General features: G+C 30.6%; 2 protein-coding genes across 3 annotated transcripts in view; one reads left to right on the top strand and one right to left on the bottom strand.

Annotated features, from left to right (window-relative positions):
* Positions 1-10,495, bottom strand: part of LOC107449323 (transducin beta like ebi) — a 36,530-nt gene extending 26,035 nt beyond the window's left edge. The window contains exons 1-2 of one of the 2 annotated variants that reach the window (XM_016064818.3): positions 10,219-10,495; positions 4,170-4,244 (exon numbers count right to left, since the gene is read on the bottom strand). In XM_016064818.3, coding sequence (XP_015920304.1) covers positions 4,170-4,227 — 58 coding nt within the window. In that variant the 5' untranslated portion in view covers positions 4,228-4,244; positions 10,219-10,495. The remainder of the gene's footprint in view (positions 1-4,169; positions 4,245-10,218) is intronic. The other variant, XM_016064816.3, reaches the window with a different exon arrangement.
* Positions 10,496-16,140: 5,645 nt separating this feature from the next.
* On the top strand, positions 16,141-16,599 carry LOC139425306 (zinc finger protein 821-like). Its single transcript, XM_071179284.1, has one exon. It carries the CDS (start codon positions 16,141-16,143, stop codon positions 16,597-16,599), a length of 459 nt encoding a protein of 152 aa, XP_071035385.1.
* Positions 16,600-17,252: the final 653 nt, after the last annotated feature.

The following is a 17,252-nucleotide window of genomic DNA, read 5'->3' on the forward strand; positions in this document are numbered from 1 at the left end:
TATAGTATAATTAAGTTAGTAAATATTTAATCAATGTTGTTGGTAGTTTTGAAGTTTATATATTTTCTTGGCAAACTTCAGTTTTTGACATTTTTGACCGGTTTTTGACGGTTTAAACCAGTATTATACCCTTGTCATGTCAAAAACCACTTTTTGACGTCAAAAACCCAACCCTGGCTGCAGCGTAGGGTCCCGAGAAGGCAATTGCCCCCAGTGCCTCCCTTTTCTTAAGCTTTCTTTGGAGCTGGGGCTCTCTGAAGCCCAAAATAAATTCTTTTCTTACACTGGCCAGCGCTGGTCAAAATCTGATGGACGTGTTTATAAATTTAAAATAATTGTTACTCGTTACTTTTCTAACCAAAAAAGGAATAAAATGTTTTTTTCACAGATGAAAATAACTCCATTTTCGTATCCACCACCCATAGAGTTGTCAAATAGCCATCTCATTTTACACTGTGGAAAAAATGTTCTTAGTTTCTTTAAATTGCCTTCGGCTCTTTTGTCCTTACTTTGGAAGGATTGGATATCAAGAGAGGAATTATTTTGTCTAATTGTCTGGTGATAAATTGCTTGAAACAGAAAATTTCTAGGGCAATAAGAAGAGGGAGAGTCTTGTTAGCATTTTTTTTTTTATTTTTTTTTTTTACTCTTGTCTTGAGATTTATGTTGCGACACAACCTGATTAGAGTGGCCCTCATTCAATTCAAATTTTTCTCAGTAACATAATTTAGATATTTTTTTTAATTTATTAAAAATTAAATGAATAATTCAATTAAATGCTTTTTCCCTTTAATTATTCTAATTGTTTTAACTAGCCTAATTGGTTAATTTACCTAATTATTGTAACTGATTTTACTTTATTTTATCATTTTTCAAATTAATCGCACATGAACCTGTTACTCCAAATTTCTATATCAAAATTTTTCTTGGATATTACGAAGACTTTCAAATTTATCACCTATAGAGGGTAAGCAAATGTTTTTATTAAGCAACTTATTGTTATGGTTAGGGAAAACAGAGGTATGCAATATATATATTTTTACTTTTTTTTTAATATTTCGTGATTTTTTGTAAACTTATTTAAATGGTGTGCAATTTTTCAATTCCCTCTCTGACAGGATTATCTGCCAAAATTCTTGATTTGGTTGGGATATTCTGGCTGGATGAAATTAAGACAACAAATGTGATTTTATTTTGATTTTACAGTTAGCTTATGATTTTATTGCTTATTGATCATAGTTGCTTCAATTATTAACACCTTGATCTTTGTTATTATTATGTGTAAAAAATTAATAAGGCTTTTGAATTTTTATTTAACAAGGCTTTTATGAAATCGAAACTTCTTTTTAGAATTGCAAATCGAAACTTCAAACTGTTAATGAAATTTGGACAGCATTGTTTTCATTTAAGATGTGTGGATTTAATTTAATAAAACAAAATTAATAATTAAATAAAACATATAAAAAGTAAGTAAATAAATAAATCACTGAATAAAAAAATAATAAATAACTGAATAAATATAGAATAAATACTATATTTATTCAGAATAACTGAATAAATATAGTTTTAAAATAAAAACTTTGTTTTCAAAAGATGGGAACATATCATGATTTAAACAATTTGACTAGAAATAAATCATTTAAAAATATTAAAAAACATTTTAGTCAATTTAAAATAAAGCTTTTTGAAAAAGTTTTTTGATTTGCTAAAAAGGTAATTTTATTCCATCATTGGATCATGAGAATATCTGTTTCTAAGAATCAAAATTTCTTTTTATTTCATTTTACAACTATACATACTATATATTCAATGCTTTCATTGCACAAATGTGATATGCTGCAGTTTTATATAGCACTTTAAAATATCTAAAAAATGACTGAAATTGCCAATTTAAAAAAAATTATCTAATAATTTCGAAAAAGATTTTAATTAGCTCCACACGTTTTGCTTTGCTACCTCATTTTATATTATCACATGCTGAGCAGACAGTAGTGCATGGGTGCATGGATGATGTTAGTAAAAGAGTTACTGTCGAAAAAAAGCTTATTGAATTTCAGTCAATGCCCTCAACATACATTTTTAAGCTTCTTGTAAAAATGAAGTAAATAAAGAAATACAAACTAACTGACTGTCGCAAAATAATATTTAACTAAAAAGGAAACAAAAATGATATCGAAATATGTTAAATCACTAATGAGGCAGTTGAGATAAAAGACATCAAATCCCCTTTGGTCGAATAATTAAACAAGGAATCATTTCTAAAATCCGGAAATTTATCAGGCTTTAATTTATTTTTTTCCCCACAAAATTTTTCCAGGGCGATTCGTTAGATTTCAATAGGGGTTATGTTTTTTCCTTGATTAAATATTAGACATTAACATATATTTGTCTCTTAAAATGGTTACAAATTATATAATAAAAACAATTATTCTATAATTGAAAATAATATGTTTTTTAAATCTTGAAAATTTAAAAGTCGAAAACAAATAAAGACAATATATAATCTCGTGGTCAGCTCACACGATAATATCTATAAAAAAAGAGTGTTTCTGTGGATATAATCTTTTATAACCTTCATCTTTTGCAGATGAAACCTTGTAAGCTGACGACAAAATTATATCTTCTCCTAATTTTTTTTTCCAACTTATTCATTTTCTTTTAAAAAAATTTATTAAATATTTTTGTAATTTAATAATTTTTTTCCCCTTTAAATTTTTTTCCCTTATTTTCTTTGTATTTTTAACATATACAGTATTTTCTCGATTTCTCGAACTTTGACTTCTAAAAAACCTTGTTATATAAAAAATTATTTTTCCCCCTGGCATGTTTTAATAAAACATTCACGTTAAAATCATGAATAAAAATGGCCCTTTCAGCACGTCAAATTTTATCTCCTTTGATGCATTTTAACCAGTTACTTATCAAACAAATATGGTATTTTTTCTCTACAAGTTTAACAGTTAATAATTTCTCGAACTAACTTTTGAATATTAAATTTTTTATTCCGTCTCTAATAGTTGACAATTCCTGAACTAATAATTTAATATTATTTAATTTTCCATCATACTCCTGGTACATTTTTACATGCGCTTTCATAAGTTTTAACACACAAGTTTATAAATCTAAGTCAATACTTTCGAATAAATTAAAATTTCAAAATAAGCTTTTGCTAAGTTCTTATTTGATGTTTAATAATTAATAATAAAAAATTACGACAGTTTTCTACTGGTTTACTTAAAACAGAGTTGGATACATAAGGACCCCACTACCCTCAATAGCTTAGGGCTTTGCTAAACTTAAATCCGCCCCTGGTCATAATACATAGAAAATTTAAGTTTGCTAACTTTCAAAGTGCAAGAAACTGTTTGTGTAACACTAAAAGAATTAAAGTTTTTGTGTATTTAGTAAGACCAATACCTCACCCATGATTATTTTGTGCATCATATACCCATTTTTTTTTCCTGTGAGCAGCATACTTTTTGGATTACATTTTTCTTTTCAACTTCTAATGTTTTACAATAGTGCTTAGAGAAGACAATTTCTTCCATTCCGAAACTTTGGAACCACTGAATTAAGCAATCATAAGGTGTGATCACATAACAGATAGTTAAAATATCATGATATAACATATATTAAAAATTAAAAAAAAATTAGATCAACAGCTGCAGTCTGAAACATAAAATAATATATTTCATTTATCATTTTTAAAAATGCTCTGATGCAAAGATTCTGTTGTAAATTCAGATCGTTTTCATATTTTTTTCCTTAATTATTAATTATTCATCTTTTAATTTTTTTATTTTTACATCATTTGGGATTTGTTAATGTTTTAAATATGATATTATTACGACCAGTGAATTTCAAATCAGGCAATTCGAAAAAAATTTATAATAATGTTTCTTACTCAAGTTTTTAGGGATTCATCTTTTTTTTTCCTTTAGCAGCAGGACCCATAATTTCCACCTTAATGGATCCTTGAGAAGAATTTTCTTAAAAATCCACCGAAGCTCAGTAGAGAACGCAAATTGTTTTAAATAAACTGCACTACACAGAACTTTCTTATGTTAACGTGCATGTAAAAAGTTAAATTTTTCAATCGTCTCCTTATTTACTAGGTAAATAAATGCATTAAAAATTTTCATTACTCACTTCAAATCAACACTACTCACCTGATTCTTGGAGATATCGATAAACAAGAAAATTTACTTCATCACTGCTGAAACTCATTCTGTCTATCTTTTAACCTGCAACAATTTAGTTTAATAAGTTGAGCAAAACAAAAAACTTTTTGCACACAACACAGTATTACATCTACAACAATATACAGTACTACCTCAAAAATTCAGACTTTTAAAATTTAGAAACCTCTAAAAACTGGACTCATCCTATATCAATATCAATTTTAAAAATAAAAAAAAACGATCTTGTCCTATTTCAGATCATTTCCATACATTTTCCTTAAATCTCAATGTTATTATGACACAACAATTTCAAATTTTTTTAATTTAACTTTTTTAATCTGACGTTAATTCAACATCTGGATTCAACCATACATGAATAAGTTTCAAAAAGTTATTATTTATATGCAAGATTAAAATTTTATGAGTAAATTTTTGCAGAAAAGAAAACCAAGATTTTTTACTTCCCAAAAGAAAAATTTTTTCGCGAAAAACTCTTAACGTTCTGCGACTACGTTATCATGTCACCGTAAATCTGCTACAGGTATTATGTGAATTAATAATTTGATTTTTTTAGAACTCATTTTGTACTTTTTCTAACCAATAGATGAATTTAGATCAGTAACTTAGGGTGGCAGGAGAGAATTAATTTAACTTTTTTTTTTCGTTTGGCTAACATTTTTTCTAGCACTTTTGCATCAAGTGCTTATAATTAGCCAAATGCTTGGAGTTAGTTGAAAGCCAGGGAGAAAACTGTTAGGACTACAAGGATTATTATATCAAATTTTAACCATAATATAAAAATTGTCTTAGCACACCAAAAGCTGCCACATTTTGATGACAACCTGAGGTGGCACATGAGGAACCAAAAAATAATATTACTGAAATGAAACAACTGGAAGTATTTCCTTAATGGTACCTGTTCAAGCTACCAACAATCACTAAGATACCACATTTTAAATTTGCAAAAATTTTAAAAGAAAAATATATGGAGAAGTTTGTCCAGAAGAGGCCATGAGTTATATCAGGGGATCCAACTTATATGTGGCCGGGGGCCGCAATTAAAAACACCAGTCAAATGGCAGGCCGCAACTTTAGCAAAATTTTATATAGGACTATTTAATGTTTGAAGGAACATCAAATATTAGTCAGAATTTTATCAAAGTTTTTTTACCTATTAAATAGCACAATAACAAGCAATACAGATAATGCTTGTTACGTATCATTTCGAATCTTCTCTTAATCAGAAATTTAGTGACAAGATTTTTTCTTCTTTCAAATTTAATTCTATGATAAATTAACATTTTTTTCAACTTATTAGGAATTATACCAACAACAACAAATTCTCGAACATCTGAAATTAATTTTTCTTTTTCTTTTCCGCTCATGCGATATTCAATTCAAGGAATTTAAATAAAACATGATATTCATTCCCTCTTTTATGCGTTTTAAAATTTACAAATGTAAATAATTTTGTCCAAAATGAATGTTTTTAAAAAGTTAAATGGGAGAATTTCTTCGAGAAAATTTCTGATATGAACTTGCTAAATTATATTCATAAAATACAAAAAAAAAACGAAGTAAAAAGAGCAACATACACGATTATTTTTGTACTTGAATAAATATTTTCTTGGATGCAAAACTTGTAAATTTTTTTGCACCGTTGGTATGTTACATTTCACAGAAATGAAAAAATTAGGTTTTTTAAACGAAAGAAAAGTATTTTAAACCCATATAAATTTTTTACGAAAATTGTCAACAAAAAAAACGACAACTGATATATTTTAGTTCGCAGGCCACAAAAAAAAGCTTCGCGGGACGCCAGTTGGTAACCACTGAGTTATGTAGATCCTTCAAATTTGTCATTTTTATCATGTTTTTCTTTCTTTTTATTAGAGCCACTGATTTGAGTTACCAAAACTTGGCTGCTATTTTTTAGCATGATGTACCATTACAGAAATCTTGCCAACTAACTCTTAATGTACAACTCACAGCCACTCCAGGGCAAACCACAACAGATTCTAATTCTTTAAATTTTCGTAAGTATAACAACCCTTTGGGACATTAAGGATGGTAGTTGGCGCAGTCCTGGACCAGTATTAACAAAGAAATATCTGGCAGGTTATTTGTTGAATAGCCAGGAGCTAGTAAATTCAACAATATTACTTTATTTATATTTTTTAAATAAAATAAAAATAGTTATTTATGTATTTATTTCTTAACACAAAGTTAAAACATAAATAACATTGTTGAATTTACTTCAACTGGCTAAAAGGAAAAAAATTTTGGCTGTAGCACACAAAAAAACCAGAATTAGAAAAAAATTGTTTCTTTTTTTCTTTCAAGGAAAAAAATAAATAAATAAAATAACTTTTTGGTTTAAATCTGATTTTTTTTTATTTAAAACATAAGCAGGGGTCTGTCTAGACATTTTGTGAAAGGTCCGTTTTTCGTGAAATTGTGAAAAAATTACTCACATTCTTTCAACCAGGGTCCGCTTTTATGAATTTGTGCAAATAGGGTCCGTTATTGCAAAAAAAAAAATTTTTTCAAGGAGTTTTTAAATTTTATTCTCAAGATTCAACTGTATTTTCAAGATTATGCTCAACACTGTAAAATTGTAATTAAAAAAATTAAATTTTAAAAAATAAACAACAATGGCTGCTTCTAAATTACAGATGCAACATACAAATATTTGGTATTCAGTCTATACTGCTGAAAGCAGAATATTAATTTCGGACGAATAATGGAAGAATCGTCTGCCGAAGACAAAACTTGATTCGCTAACATCCATCTTTCTTGTTTTCTGCCCTGGAAAGGGTTTATGGGTTTATTCGATTAACAAAATAATAATGAAGATAAACAAATTTGTGAAGGGTCCGNTATTTATGTATTTATTTCTTAACACAAAATTAAAACATAAATAACATTGTTGAATTTACTTAAACTGGCTAACCGAAAAAAAATTTTGGCTGTAGCACACAAAAAAACCAGAGTTAGAAAAAAATTGTTTCTTTTTTTTCTTTCAAGAAAAAAAATAAATAAATAAAATAACTTTTTGGTTTAAATCTGATTTCTTTTTATTTAAAACATAAGGATAAATAACATTTGAAGCCTCAAATTAAAAAGCATTTCACAGTCATCTCTTTTCAAATTAATATTATGAATAAAGAATTCCCAAGTTTTAACTTTTGTTTCATAAATAAGAAAATATGATAAAACAGTATAATAACTAGAGATTTTAACTTATTTGTTACTTTACAACTCAACTTTACATGCAAGGTAGCCTACTTTACACTAGAGCTGCACAATGAGGCTATTGGCGACTCTACATGCAAATTAGCATTTAATATCTTTACAACTTTAACTTTACATGCAAATGAGCATTTCATATCTGAATGTTATTATAGTACGAATGTAAAAAATATGTTAGTCAGTACAAAAATGTATTATTTTAGCTCCTATTTACATTAATGCCATTATTTAACAGTATAAAATTTGTGGCATATTAATATCAATTAATTGTTGATTTATTTATTGTTGTTGTAAATTTATGTCACACTGGAGCAGCACAATGGGCTATTGGCGACGGTCTGGGAAACATCCCGGAGGATGATCCGAAGACATGCCATCACAATTTTGATCCTCTGCGGAGGGGATGGCACCCCCGTTTCGGTAACCAGACGACCTGCGCGCGAAGTGGAGAACTTTAAGGTAGCACAGTTTAACGAGGACCAATACCGCACACCCTCGGTCCCTAAGCAGACTGATCCAAGTGGTCACCCACCCGCACACTGACCATAGCCAGTGATGCTTGACTTCGGTGATCTGCTGGAAACCGTGTCTTAACGATCAGTCCACTGCGGGACGATTTATTTATTGAATCAATAAAAAATTTTAATATATAGGACTAGAAAATATTCAACACAATGTATTATTTCAATTAAATACATTCATAATTAATACAATGATGAAAAGAAGCAAAAATGAAAAATGGTTACACATATACGAACACATAATATAATAAAGACATGTTCTAGAATAAGTGACTTTTATTAGAATAAGAACAAAGAATAAATCACTTTTTTGTCGGCTATTTTAATATAAAGCAATTTAAAATATAACAATGTTCTTATTGGTGTCTTGCGGCATTAAGGAAAAAAAGTACCTTGAAGGTATTTCAAATGAATTGTAAATATTTTTTCTTATGCAATCTTTTTTATAAAAATATGGTGTAAAAGTTGTAATTTAAAATAATACAATAATGAGAATACATAGCAGGGGTCTGTCTAGGTTTTTCTGACAGGTACCTATTTTGTGAAAATTTAGACGTAATTTGTGAAAAATTAAAAATTATATTAAAAAATCAACACAAAAATATGGATTTATCGTTTCCTAAGGGATACAAAAATGAAATTTTAAGAAAAAGTATTTTGTGAAACTACCGTTTTTTCTAAAATTGAATTTGTGAAACTACCGTTTTTTCTAAAGTTGAATTTGTGATCGCTAAACGGTAGTAAATTTGGCCTGGACAGACCCCTGCATACCATTTTTTCTAAAGTTGAATTTGTGAAGGTACCGCTAAACGGTAGTAAATTCGGCCTGGACAGACCCCTGCATAGATACAATATGATTTGTATACCCACATAACAGGAAATAATTCTAAAATTTGAAAGAAAAAAAATATCTGAAAAAAAAAACAAAATTTAAAAAAGCACTTTAATCCCAATTTTATTTAAGACTGTAGCAAGCATTATATATCATTCAGAAATATATAAAAATAGAGATTCAGAAACTTTCATTCTTTAAATAATTACATTATTTAAACAGTCACATCATTTAAAAAAAATTCAAAAACTAACGGAACAAAAAATTAGCAATGATTTATTTTGTTATAAGAATTTTTTAAAGACCTCGTGATTTTATCTAAAAATTTCTCACATTAATTTATTTTGCACAAGTATTTTTGCCTAAACTTCAACTTCAAATGAACATTTGAACATTGCAAATTTATGATTATTTGAAGTATACGAATTCCAATTAGCAATTAAACTCCATATTGTAAAAAAAATGTCTGTGAACATATTTTGTTTATTTGGTTATATTCAAAAACTAAAATAATTTATATAAATAGAAAAAATTTACTTATTAAAAATAATTTTAAAAAACTGTTCATTTAAACCACATTGATTTAAATTTGGTTAATGGTTTCAACCACATTTCCTTTAAACCAGCTAAAGGATAAAAATATCATGTATATAAATAAACTACTATATTTTTTTTTTTTTTTAATGTTTTTATTATGGCGAAATTTCCTGTATCCTGATCTGTGACAGAATAATCGCCAATTCTTGGCAACTTCTAAGCAGCAACTAAAAAAAAACTTTTCAAAAAATCATCACAGAAAGGGACCAACTTGTAGCCATGGGGAGGGGGCTAACATCTACATGTTTATTTTAAATAAATTTGCAAGTTTAAAATATATTTTGCACCTTGGCGATTGTAATTGGCACGACAGATTACTTTAATCTTAAAATAACCAGACAATTTCACAATGCACTCTAGTGATTTCAAATGATTAGAACAGATATCAATATGGAAATATGCCAAAGATCTCTCCAGAGTAGAGCTATAACCGAAAACTACTTTATTTACATGTATGTACCAAAATGTAATTGCTTTAAAATTTGAAGAGCACTCAGATGAGTAAAAAAGGAGATAGACATATTGTAAGATATATATTAGATTATGTAAAAATTATAAGTACTTTTTTTTATTATAAATTAACCTACATGCAATATAAAACTTGCAATGACATTTAAGCACAGAACAAAACTTGTAGCTGAAGTATTTAAAAATAAAAGATTTCATTATTAGATGAAAGGGATATTTAAAAAATTTTCCTGGGTTTAAAAATATAGAAACATTTATTTTGTTAAAAAACTGAATATTCATTTTAAATACAATAACACAAGAGAAAATAAAAAATACATAAGGTACCATAAATTTGTGGACAAAAGAATACCATATATAATCTTACCTGACAAACGCTTTTTATAAAACTTTTACAGCAGTATACTTTTTTAACGCTAAGCACAATAAATATATATTACGAAACTTAATGTCATAATTTTTGAAAATCGGATATATATTAAATCTTAATTTTTTAATTTCTCTAAAAATATAACTTATAGAGAAAATTTAAATAAAAACATTAAAAATTAATTATTTAATGTTTACACCGACAACAAATGGCCCTGATAAAAAAATAACAACAAAAAGCCAATAGTTGTCATGGGCAAAGTGATGAAAGAAACGATTAAATCGTACTATCGATATAATTTTCAGTGTTTAATACCACAATAGCCCAATCATTCAATTCCATATCAGTTTTAAACGCACTGTAATAATATAGTCAGTGACTTGTGGTTATGCGCTATTGCGAGTCCGGGATCCTTGGTGCAGAATTTAAATAAACACTTTATTATTCATTATGATGATCATATTCTTTATTCATTTATAATAATTATTGCATCTTATCTCACCAAATGGTCTGCGAACTAAAATATATTAGTTGTCATTTTTCAGCGGACAGTTTTCGTAAAAAATCTATATGGATTTTAAATACTTTTAAGTTTTATATCTTAACAATTTGATATCTGTTGCACATTAATTGTTTAATGATGTTTCTAATTGCTGCCCCCGGCCTCCTGTAAGTTGGAAACCCCTGTTTTAGACCTTTCACTCTACACTTTTTTAAACTGAAGAAAAATGATTATTTTTCCTGCACTTAATGCAGGATTAGTCTAGAAATACATAAAAAATCAGTCAAGTTTTTGAGAGGGAGAAACTTTAATTGCCATGTGGCTTATCTCCAAAGCTGTGTATACAATGTTAAAAATTCACTGCTATCCAACGTGAATGTAAACTATGGAATTTTTATTCCTCTTACTGAAATGGCAGTAGGTGTCAAACTAATGAAGCTACAGGTAGGAAAACAACATATCTTTCATTGTTGAAACTATCACAGATTGGTGGTAAATTCCTTTTCTTTATGGAACTTGAAACGGCAGTTTGTACTTCCTAAATCAAGAAGTGCGACTATTCTGAAAGAACTGCAATTTAGTTCAACCGGAATTCACTTTGGGGTAAAGAAGACTCTAAAGAAGCCTCGTAAGCGTTTCTACTGAAAGAAGTCAAGAAATGATGAAAATTTGTGTCAATCTTGAGGTGGCTGTGAGGCTCAGAAGGGACCGAAGAAATGTAACTGCAGAAGATTTCGACATTATAATGTAGCAGCAGCATTTGAGCGTAACACCCTTTATCCAACACCTCTTAGAAAAGAACAGGCCTCAGCACGGGTTGCCATGAATAAGAAGCTCGATCCTTTAGTAGTCCAAACGAAATTACATTTTTCGTAATTCCCACCACTGCGCAGCTTAGTACCTCGAACGTAATGACATCTTTCTTGTTTTTCATCTACTAAGCAGTTTAACTTCATTACATCGGACTAATAAATTGATCCGTGCTGAGGCCTTCCTTCTTCTCTAGGAGGTGTTGCTTTATCTCGAATATCATATGGCATCTTAGTTGTCATAGATTGTTTTACAAAGTGGCCGGAAGCATATCCAATACCCGACCAAAAGGCTACTACAATAGCGGTAGTGTTAGTACAACAATGGGTACCCAGATTTGGTACACTCTTACAAAGTCATTCAGACTAAGGTACGAATTTCACTTGTGCTGTTTTTAAAGGATTATGTCAAATGCTCGGAATAAACAAAACTCAGACAACTCCTGTTACATCCTCAATCGGACGGCATGGTTAAGAATATAACCGAACTATCTTGAATAACATCTCACATCTAGTGTAAAGAGATCCAGAATGTTGGGACTTAAAGCACCAGCTGTTCCTGCTTGCATTTCGCAGGGCTGTTCACGAAACTACGGGATGCACGATACACAAAACACGGGATACTAAGTTGCTGTTTGGTAGTAAACTTTGCCTCCTTAATGATCTTCTGTTCCGCCTGAGCCTTCATCGCAGGAATAATGGATGGGTGCTCTAATGTAAACAATAACAAACGTCCTTAAACCGGAAGAAATTTAGAAAATTTCCGGTGTATCCCTCCGCTTATGTTNTATACCTCATTTATACCTCGATTTTTTCATAAGGGATGGGTACCCAGATTTGATACACTCTTACAAAGTCATTCAGACTAAGGTGCGAATTTCACTTGTGCTGTTTTTAAAGGATTATGTCAAATGCTCGGAATAAACAAAACTTAGACAAAGCCTTACATCCTCAATCGGACGGCATGGTTAAGAATATAACCGAACTATCTTGAATAACATCCCAAGTAGCACATAATATTATATAACATCAGAAAATCGGTAAAATCTAACGTTATCTTGCACAACTTCTAATATTAGAAAGATACAAAAGATCGCTGTTTGCTCAGCCTTATATAATATTAGATTCTATACAAACTAATATTATCTAGCGTTCGCCATAATATTATTTTGCATTAGTTTTGATGCTATATAATATTAGATTTTGAATTTTTTGATATTATTTTGCTTCACTTTGTAAAGAGATCCAGAATGTTGGGACTTAAAGCACCAGCTGTTCCTGCTTGCATTTCGCAGGGCTGTTCACGAAACTACGGGATACACAAAACACGGGATACTAAGTTGCTGTTTGGTAGTAAACTTTGCCTCCTTAGTGATCTTCTGTTCCGCCTGAGCCTTCATCGCAGGAAGAATACCTTCAGAATCGACACACGTTTGGAAAATGTTCACTACTTTGGCATAAGCGAATCAACGGGACACGAGTTCAAGGAAGATGATAGTCCAATCCGACGTAAGGGACTTTCTCCCAAGTTACAATCTAACTGAGCCGGAAGAGTCTCCTCAAAAGACAGAATGACGTCGAGGTTCGAAAAAGGAAGTCCCCATCTCCAACACCAAAGGTACATTGTGTACCTTGATACATTGCGATAAGCTAGCCCGTCACCACGGAATAAATTAATTTTACCATTGTCTTTTTAATTGGAAATAAGGCCAAATTATTTCATATTTCTAAAGTGAATTTAGTAATTTTATCTATGTAGTGTTATGTGATGTCATATTTTACAATTTGTAAGTTTTATGTAAGCTTAAACTTCATAATGCTGTTCCATAGTACTGTATTATTTTTGTGTCCCTTGCGGGGATTGTACTTCCCGGGATATGCCGCCCCTGAGAGGAAGGCAATATTACAAATTTGAAAAAAATTTGTAGAATGTTGTAAATATTGTTTCGTCATTAGGATAATATCTCAGACAGTTCAATTGAAAAAGTTATTTTATGAAAAGTCGCGAAATTCTAACGTTATTTTGAGTGAAATAACGCCTAATGCATTTCTTATGGGAAACTCTTGTCAAAAAAGACGCCAAACAGACTTTGTTGCCAACTTGACAATCGATATTTGACCTTCAATTTTGACGACAAAATTATAGTTCTGGAAAATTCGAGTTTCGAAGAGATGGAACTAATTTTTACGGAGTTATTCGAGAAATGTCTAAGATCACGTCGAAAGTTCCGGGGTTGCTTCTCCAAGCCTATATAAATAGGAGTATGCTTTATAGTATAAGAGAAGAGAACATTAGACTGTTTGTAACTGCAATCAGGGCCTGATTATAGCCTAGGCCCAATAGGCTTGGGCCTAGGACCCACAATTTCTGAGGGGGCCTCAAAAATTAGTAAAAACGCTAATTAAAGGTGGGCTAGCTATGTCTTGATTTAAGTACTAAAAAAAGTGACTTTTAGCAAAAATCACTGATTTCAATTGTTTGTGGTCACCAAACTGTTTTTTATTCTGACATAATATTGTATTGTTGCTTTATATTTTGCTTTAATTTATAGATACGNTACTAAAAAAAATTAATTCAGCTAATCAGTGACTTTTAGCAAAAATCACTGATTTCAATTGTTTGTGGTCACCAAACTGTTTTTTATTCTGACATAATATTGTATTGTTGCTTTATATTTTGCTTTAATTTATATATACGTAAACTTTTTCTTAGAAAAATAATATTCAATTGTCTGCTTTTAAAATTTCTTAGAATGTTTCTCTTGAATCATGCAGATTAATGGATTCTTTTTCATTATTCTTCAGTAATTTAATTTCAAAATATTTTGTAAGGGGCCCAGAAAATTTGGTGGGCTTTGGGCCTGAATTTGTCTTGATCGGTCCCTGACTGCAATAGTGTTCTGATTTGCGAGTCTCTTGTGAACCGTCTGAAGTTTCAAGGTTTGTGATTTGCTGTATACTAGCCAATTATTCATGCTATAACTCAGTGCTGGAAATTGCTGTATTTTCTGGAAAATTCTACCAATAAATTTTTGAAGTTTTAAGAACTGTTTTATTCATTTCCAACCCACTCGAATCCCTGTGCCTGGTACAATCTTTATATATATATTTCGTCTGTTCGTGTGTATGTCCATGAACTCCTCCTAAACGGCTGGACTGATTTAAATGAAATTTTCTGTGTACCTTCAGAAGGATTCGAGAATGGTTTAGATTCACAAAAGAACATTCTGCCACAAACCGTTCCAGCGGTATCAGCGAAAATCGAAATGGAATTTTCTGATTGGTTAAAAGTTAGCCATTGTTTTAAATTTTGCTGTACACGAATCAGTTCTCAAATATCTTGAAGATAACAACAGTGATATTTTCTATCTTATAGCTCTATTCGTTTAGAAAAGTAAATTACATATACTTTAATATTTAATCATAATTCGGTTCTTTATTTCAGGTGAGCACAAGCACGTAAAATCAACGAGAATAAGTTTCGTAATTATTGGTCGTATCACGGATTTAGTATTGTGAAAACTGTTTAATAAAAATCAAGGCAAAAGCAAATTTTATTCATCTTGCACGCTTTTAATAATTATTTATATTTAGTATGCAATTTTAGCTCAATTTAGTATGCAATTTTTCATTGCTGACAGTTGTCATTTGAAAACTATTAGATTGTTTATTATTACAAAGTTTGCGAATTCACATTCATTTTAATTATTTCATTTAAAAAATAGGAGTAGACTATATTTGAGGGTGCCCCTTGATTCTCACCAAGTTGTGATAGCGGTTGATCTCCAAGCTGGCCGATGTTGAATCCCAATCGTGATTCTGATTCGTTTAAATTTCAGCGTTATTTTTAAATGTTCAACGGTATATGTAATTTCAGAAGTCCGTTAGTTCTATGTTGGATACCGGCTGGTTAGGTTACTTTTGCTTCTGATCAATAGGATCGAAGGTATGTGGGCAGTCATAAAAAAAGGACTTTAGAAAAAAATGTCACCGCCATTCCGATACCACAGACGCCATTTTCAATTCGTATTTCGCCGAATTTATGTGGCGATGGAGGAACACAGATTCTATTCATGATAAATTTAGACAGTATCTAACTGCTATTAGAGAATTCTGTGCACCTAAAACTGAGGAAATTCAAGCTTAATGAATAAGTGAGATGTTTTTTTTTCCTTTTCTTTCTGTGCTTACTCCATTAATTTTTATTTCGATTCAAAATGCATTTTATTGGGTTTATTAATTTTGCTTACATTGGGTTCATTGCAATTTTATAAAGTTTTGGCCGATGTCTTGCTGAAATTTTCCAATGTATTATTAAAATATCATTATGTTTTGGCAGCCATTCCTGTTACCGCGGTGTTCCGCGCAAACAGGAATGGTGATAAACATAAGTTACCAATTTCGTCAAGGGGCACCCACAAGTATATTTTTACCAAAAATAGATTTTTGTTTTAAATTTTATCATTATTATATTTCTTATTTAATTTATTTCATTTTTATTGCTTTTTTATTATTTAAAATAAATACGTGAATTTTCGAATTAGCAAATTTGCGACCACTGTCAACTTCTACATTTCTTTTTGTTTGAAAGAGAATATTTGCAAAAATATGCCGCCTAAACGAATCGCTCTTAGTCGATCAACATCTCAAGCACGCAAGAAGAGAACTAACCGTGTTTCAGAAAAATCGGAGCAACGGGAAGAAAGACTTGAAACTAATCGAGAACACAATGCTTTAGCCCGTTCCTTAGAAACGTCTGAGAAACAGGAAAGAAGACTGTTAACAAATCAACTACGCACTACTCAAGCCTGTTCCTTGGAAACATCAGAGCAACGGGAAAGAAGACTGTTAACAAATCAACTACGCACTTATCAAGCCCGTTCGTCGGAAACATCAGAGCAACGGGATGCAAGAATAAAAATCAATCAAGAACGCACTTCGCTATTCAGACGCTGCCAATACTCTGATTTGAATCTCAGTGCATTTCACTATGATCCGACAACCAACTATAGTCTTTCACCCAAGCGTCATCATCGGAAAAATGGATCAATTATGTATGTTTTGTAGTGCTCTCAAATTTAAGAATGAAACAGCTGGAATTTGCTGTTCTGGAGGCAAAGTGTAACTACCAGATTTAACGTCGCCAGCCGAGCCATTATCAACGTTGTTATCGGGTCAAGCAAATCAATAGAAACTTTTCTTGGCGAATATAGGTCAGTACATTCGTGTTTCCAAATGACTTCATTCGGTGCTGCTACAAGTATCGGTGCGCATATGGACAGCTAGAGTTATTTATTACATTCACATGCAATCCTGCTTGAGCTAAAATTAAAGAGCTTTAGTAACTTAGGCAAACATCATCGGATCTTCATGATGCATTATCACACGTGAGTTAAAACAAATATTAAGCTCTAAACTTGGTTTTATTGCGAAAAGTCATGTTTTTAGAGAGACACGGTGTTTGATGCATTCTATTGAACGGCAGAAAAAGAGAATTGCCACATGATTTGGCTTATTGAAAAACTCACACCAGGACAAATTGGTCAGCTCATATCAGCAGAAATATTCATGACGCCATTGATCCAGAATTATTTCAGATCATCATCCAAAATATGTTTCATGGTCGGTGTGCATCACCATACATGTCTGTTTGAAAATGCACTAACGATATCCTAGAGAATTAACTGTTGAGACTATCACTGGTTTTTTCACCATTAAAT

Source organism: Parasteatoda tepidariorum, chromosome 3 (assembly GCF_043381705.1).
Source record: "Parasteatoda tepidariorum isolate YZ-2023 chromosome 3, CAS_Ptep_4.0, whole genome shotgun sequence".
In the NCBI taxonomy this organism is placed as follows: Eukaryota; Metazoa; Arthropoda; class Arachnida; order Araneae; family Theridiidae; genus Parasteatoda; species Parasteatoda tepidariorum.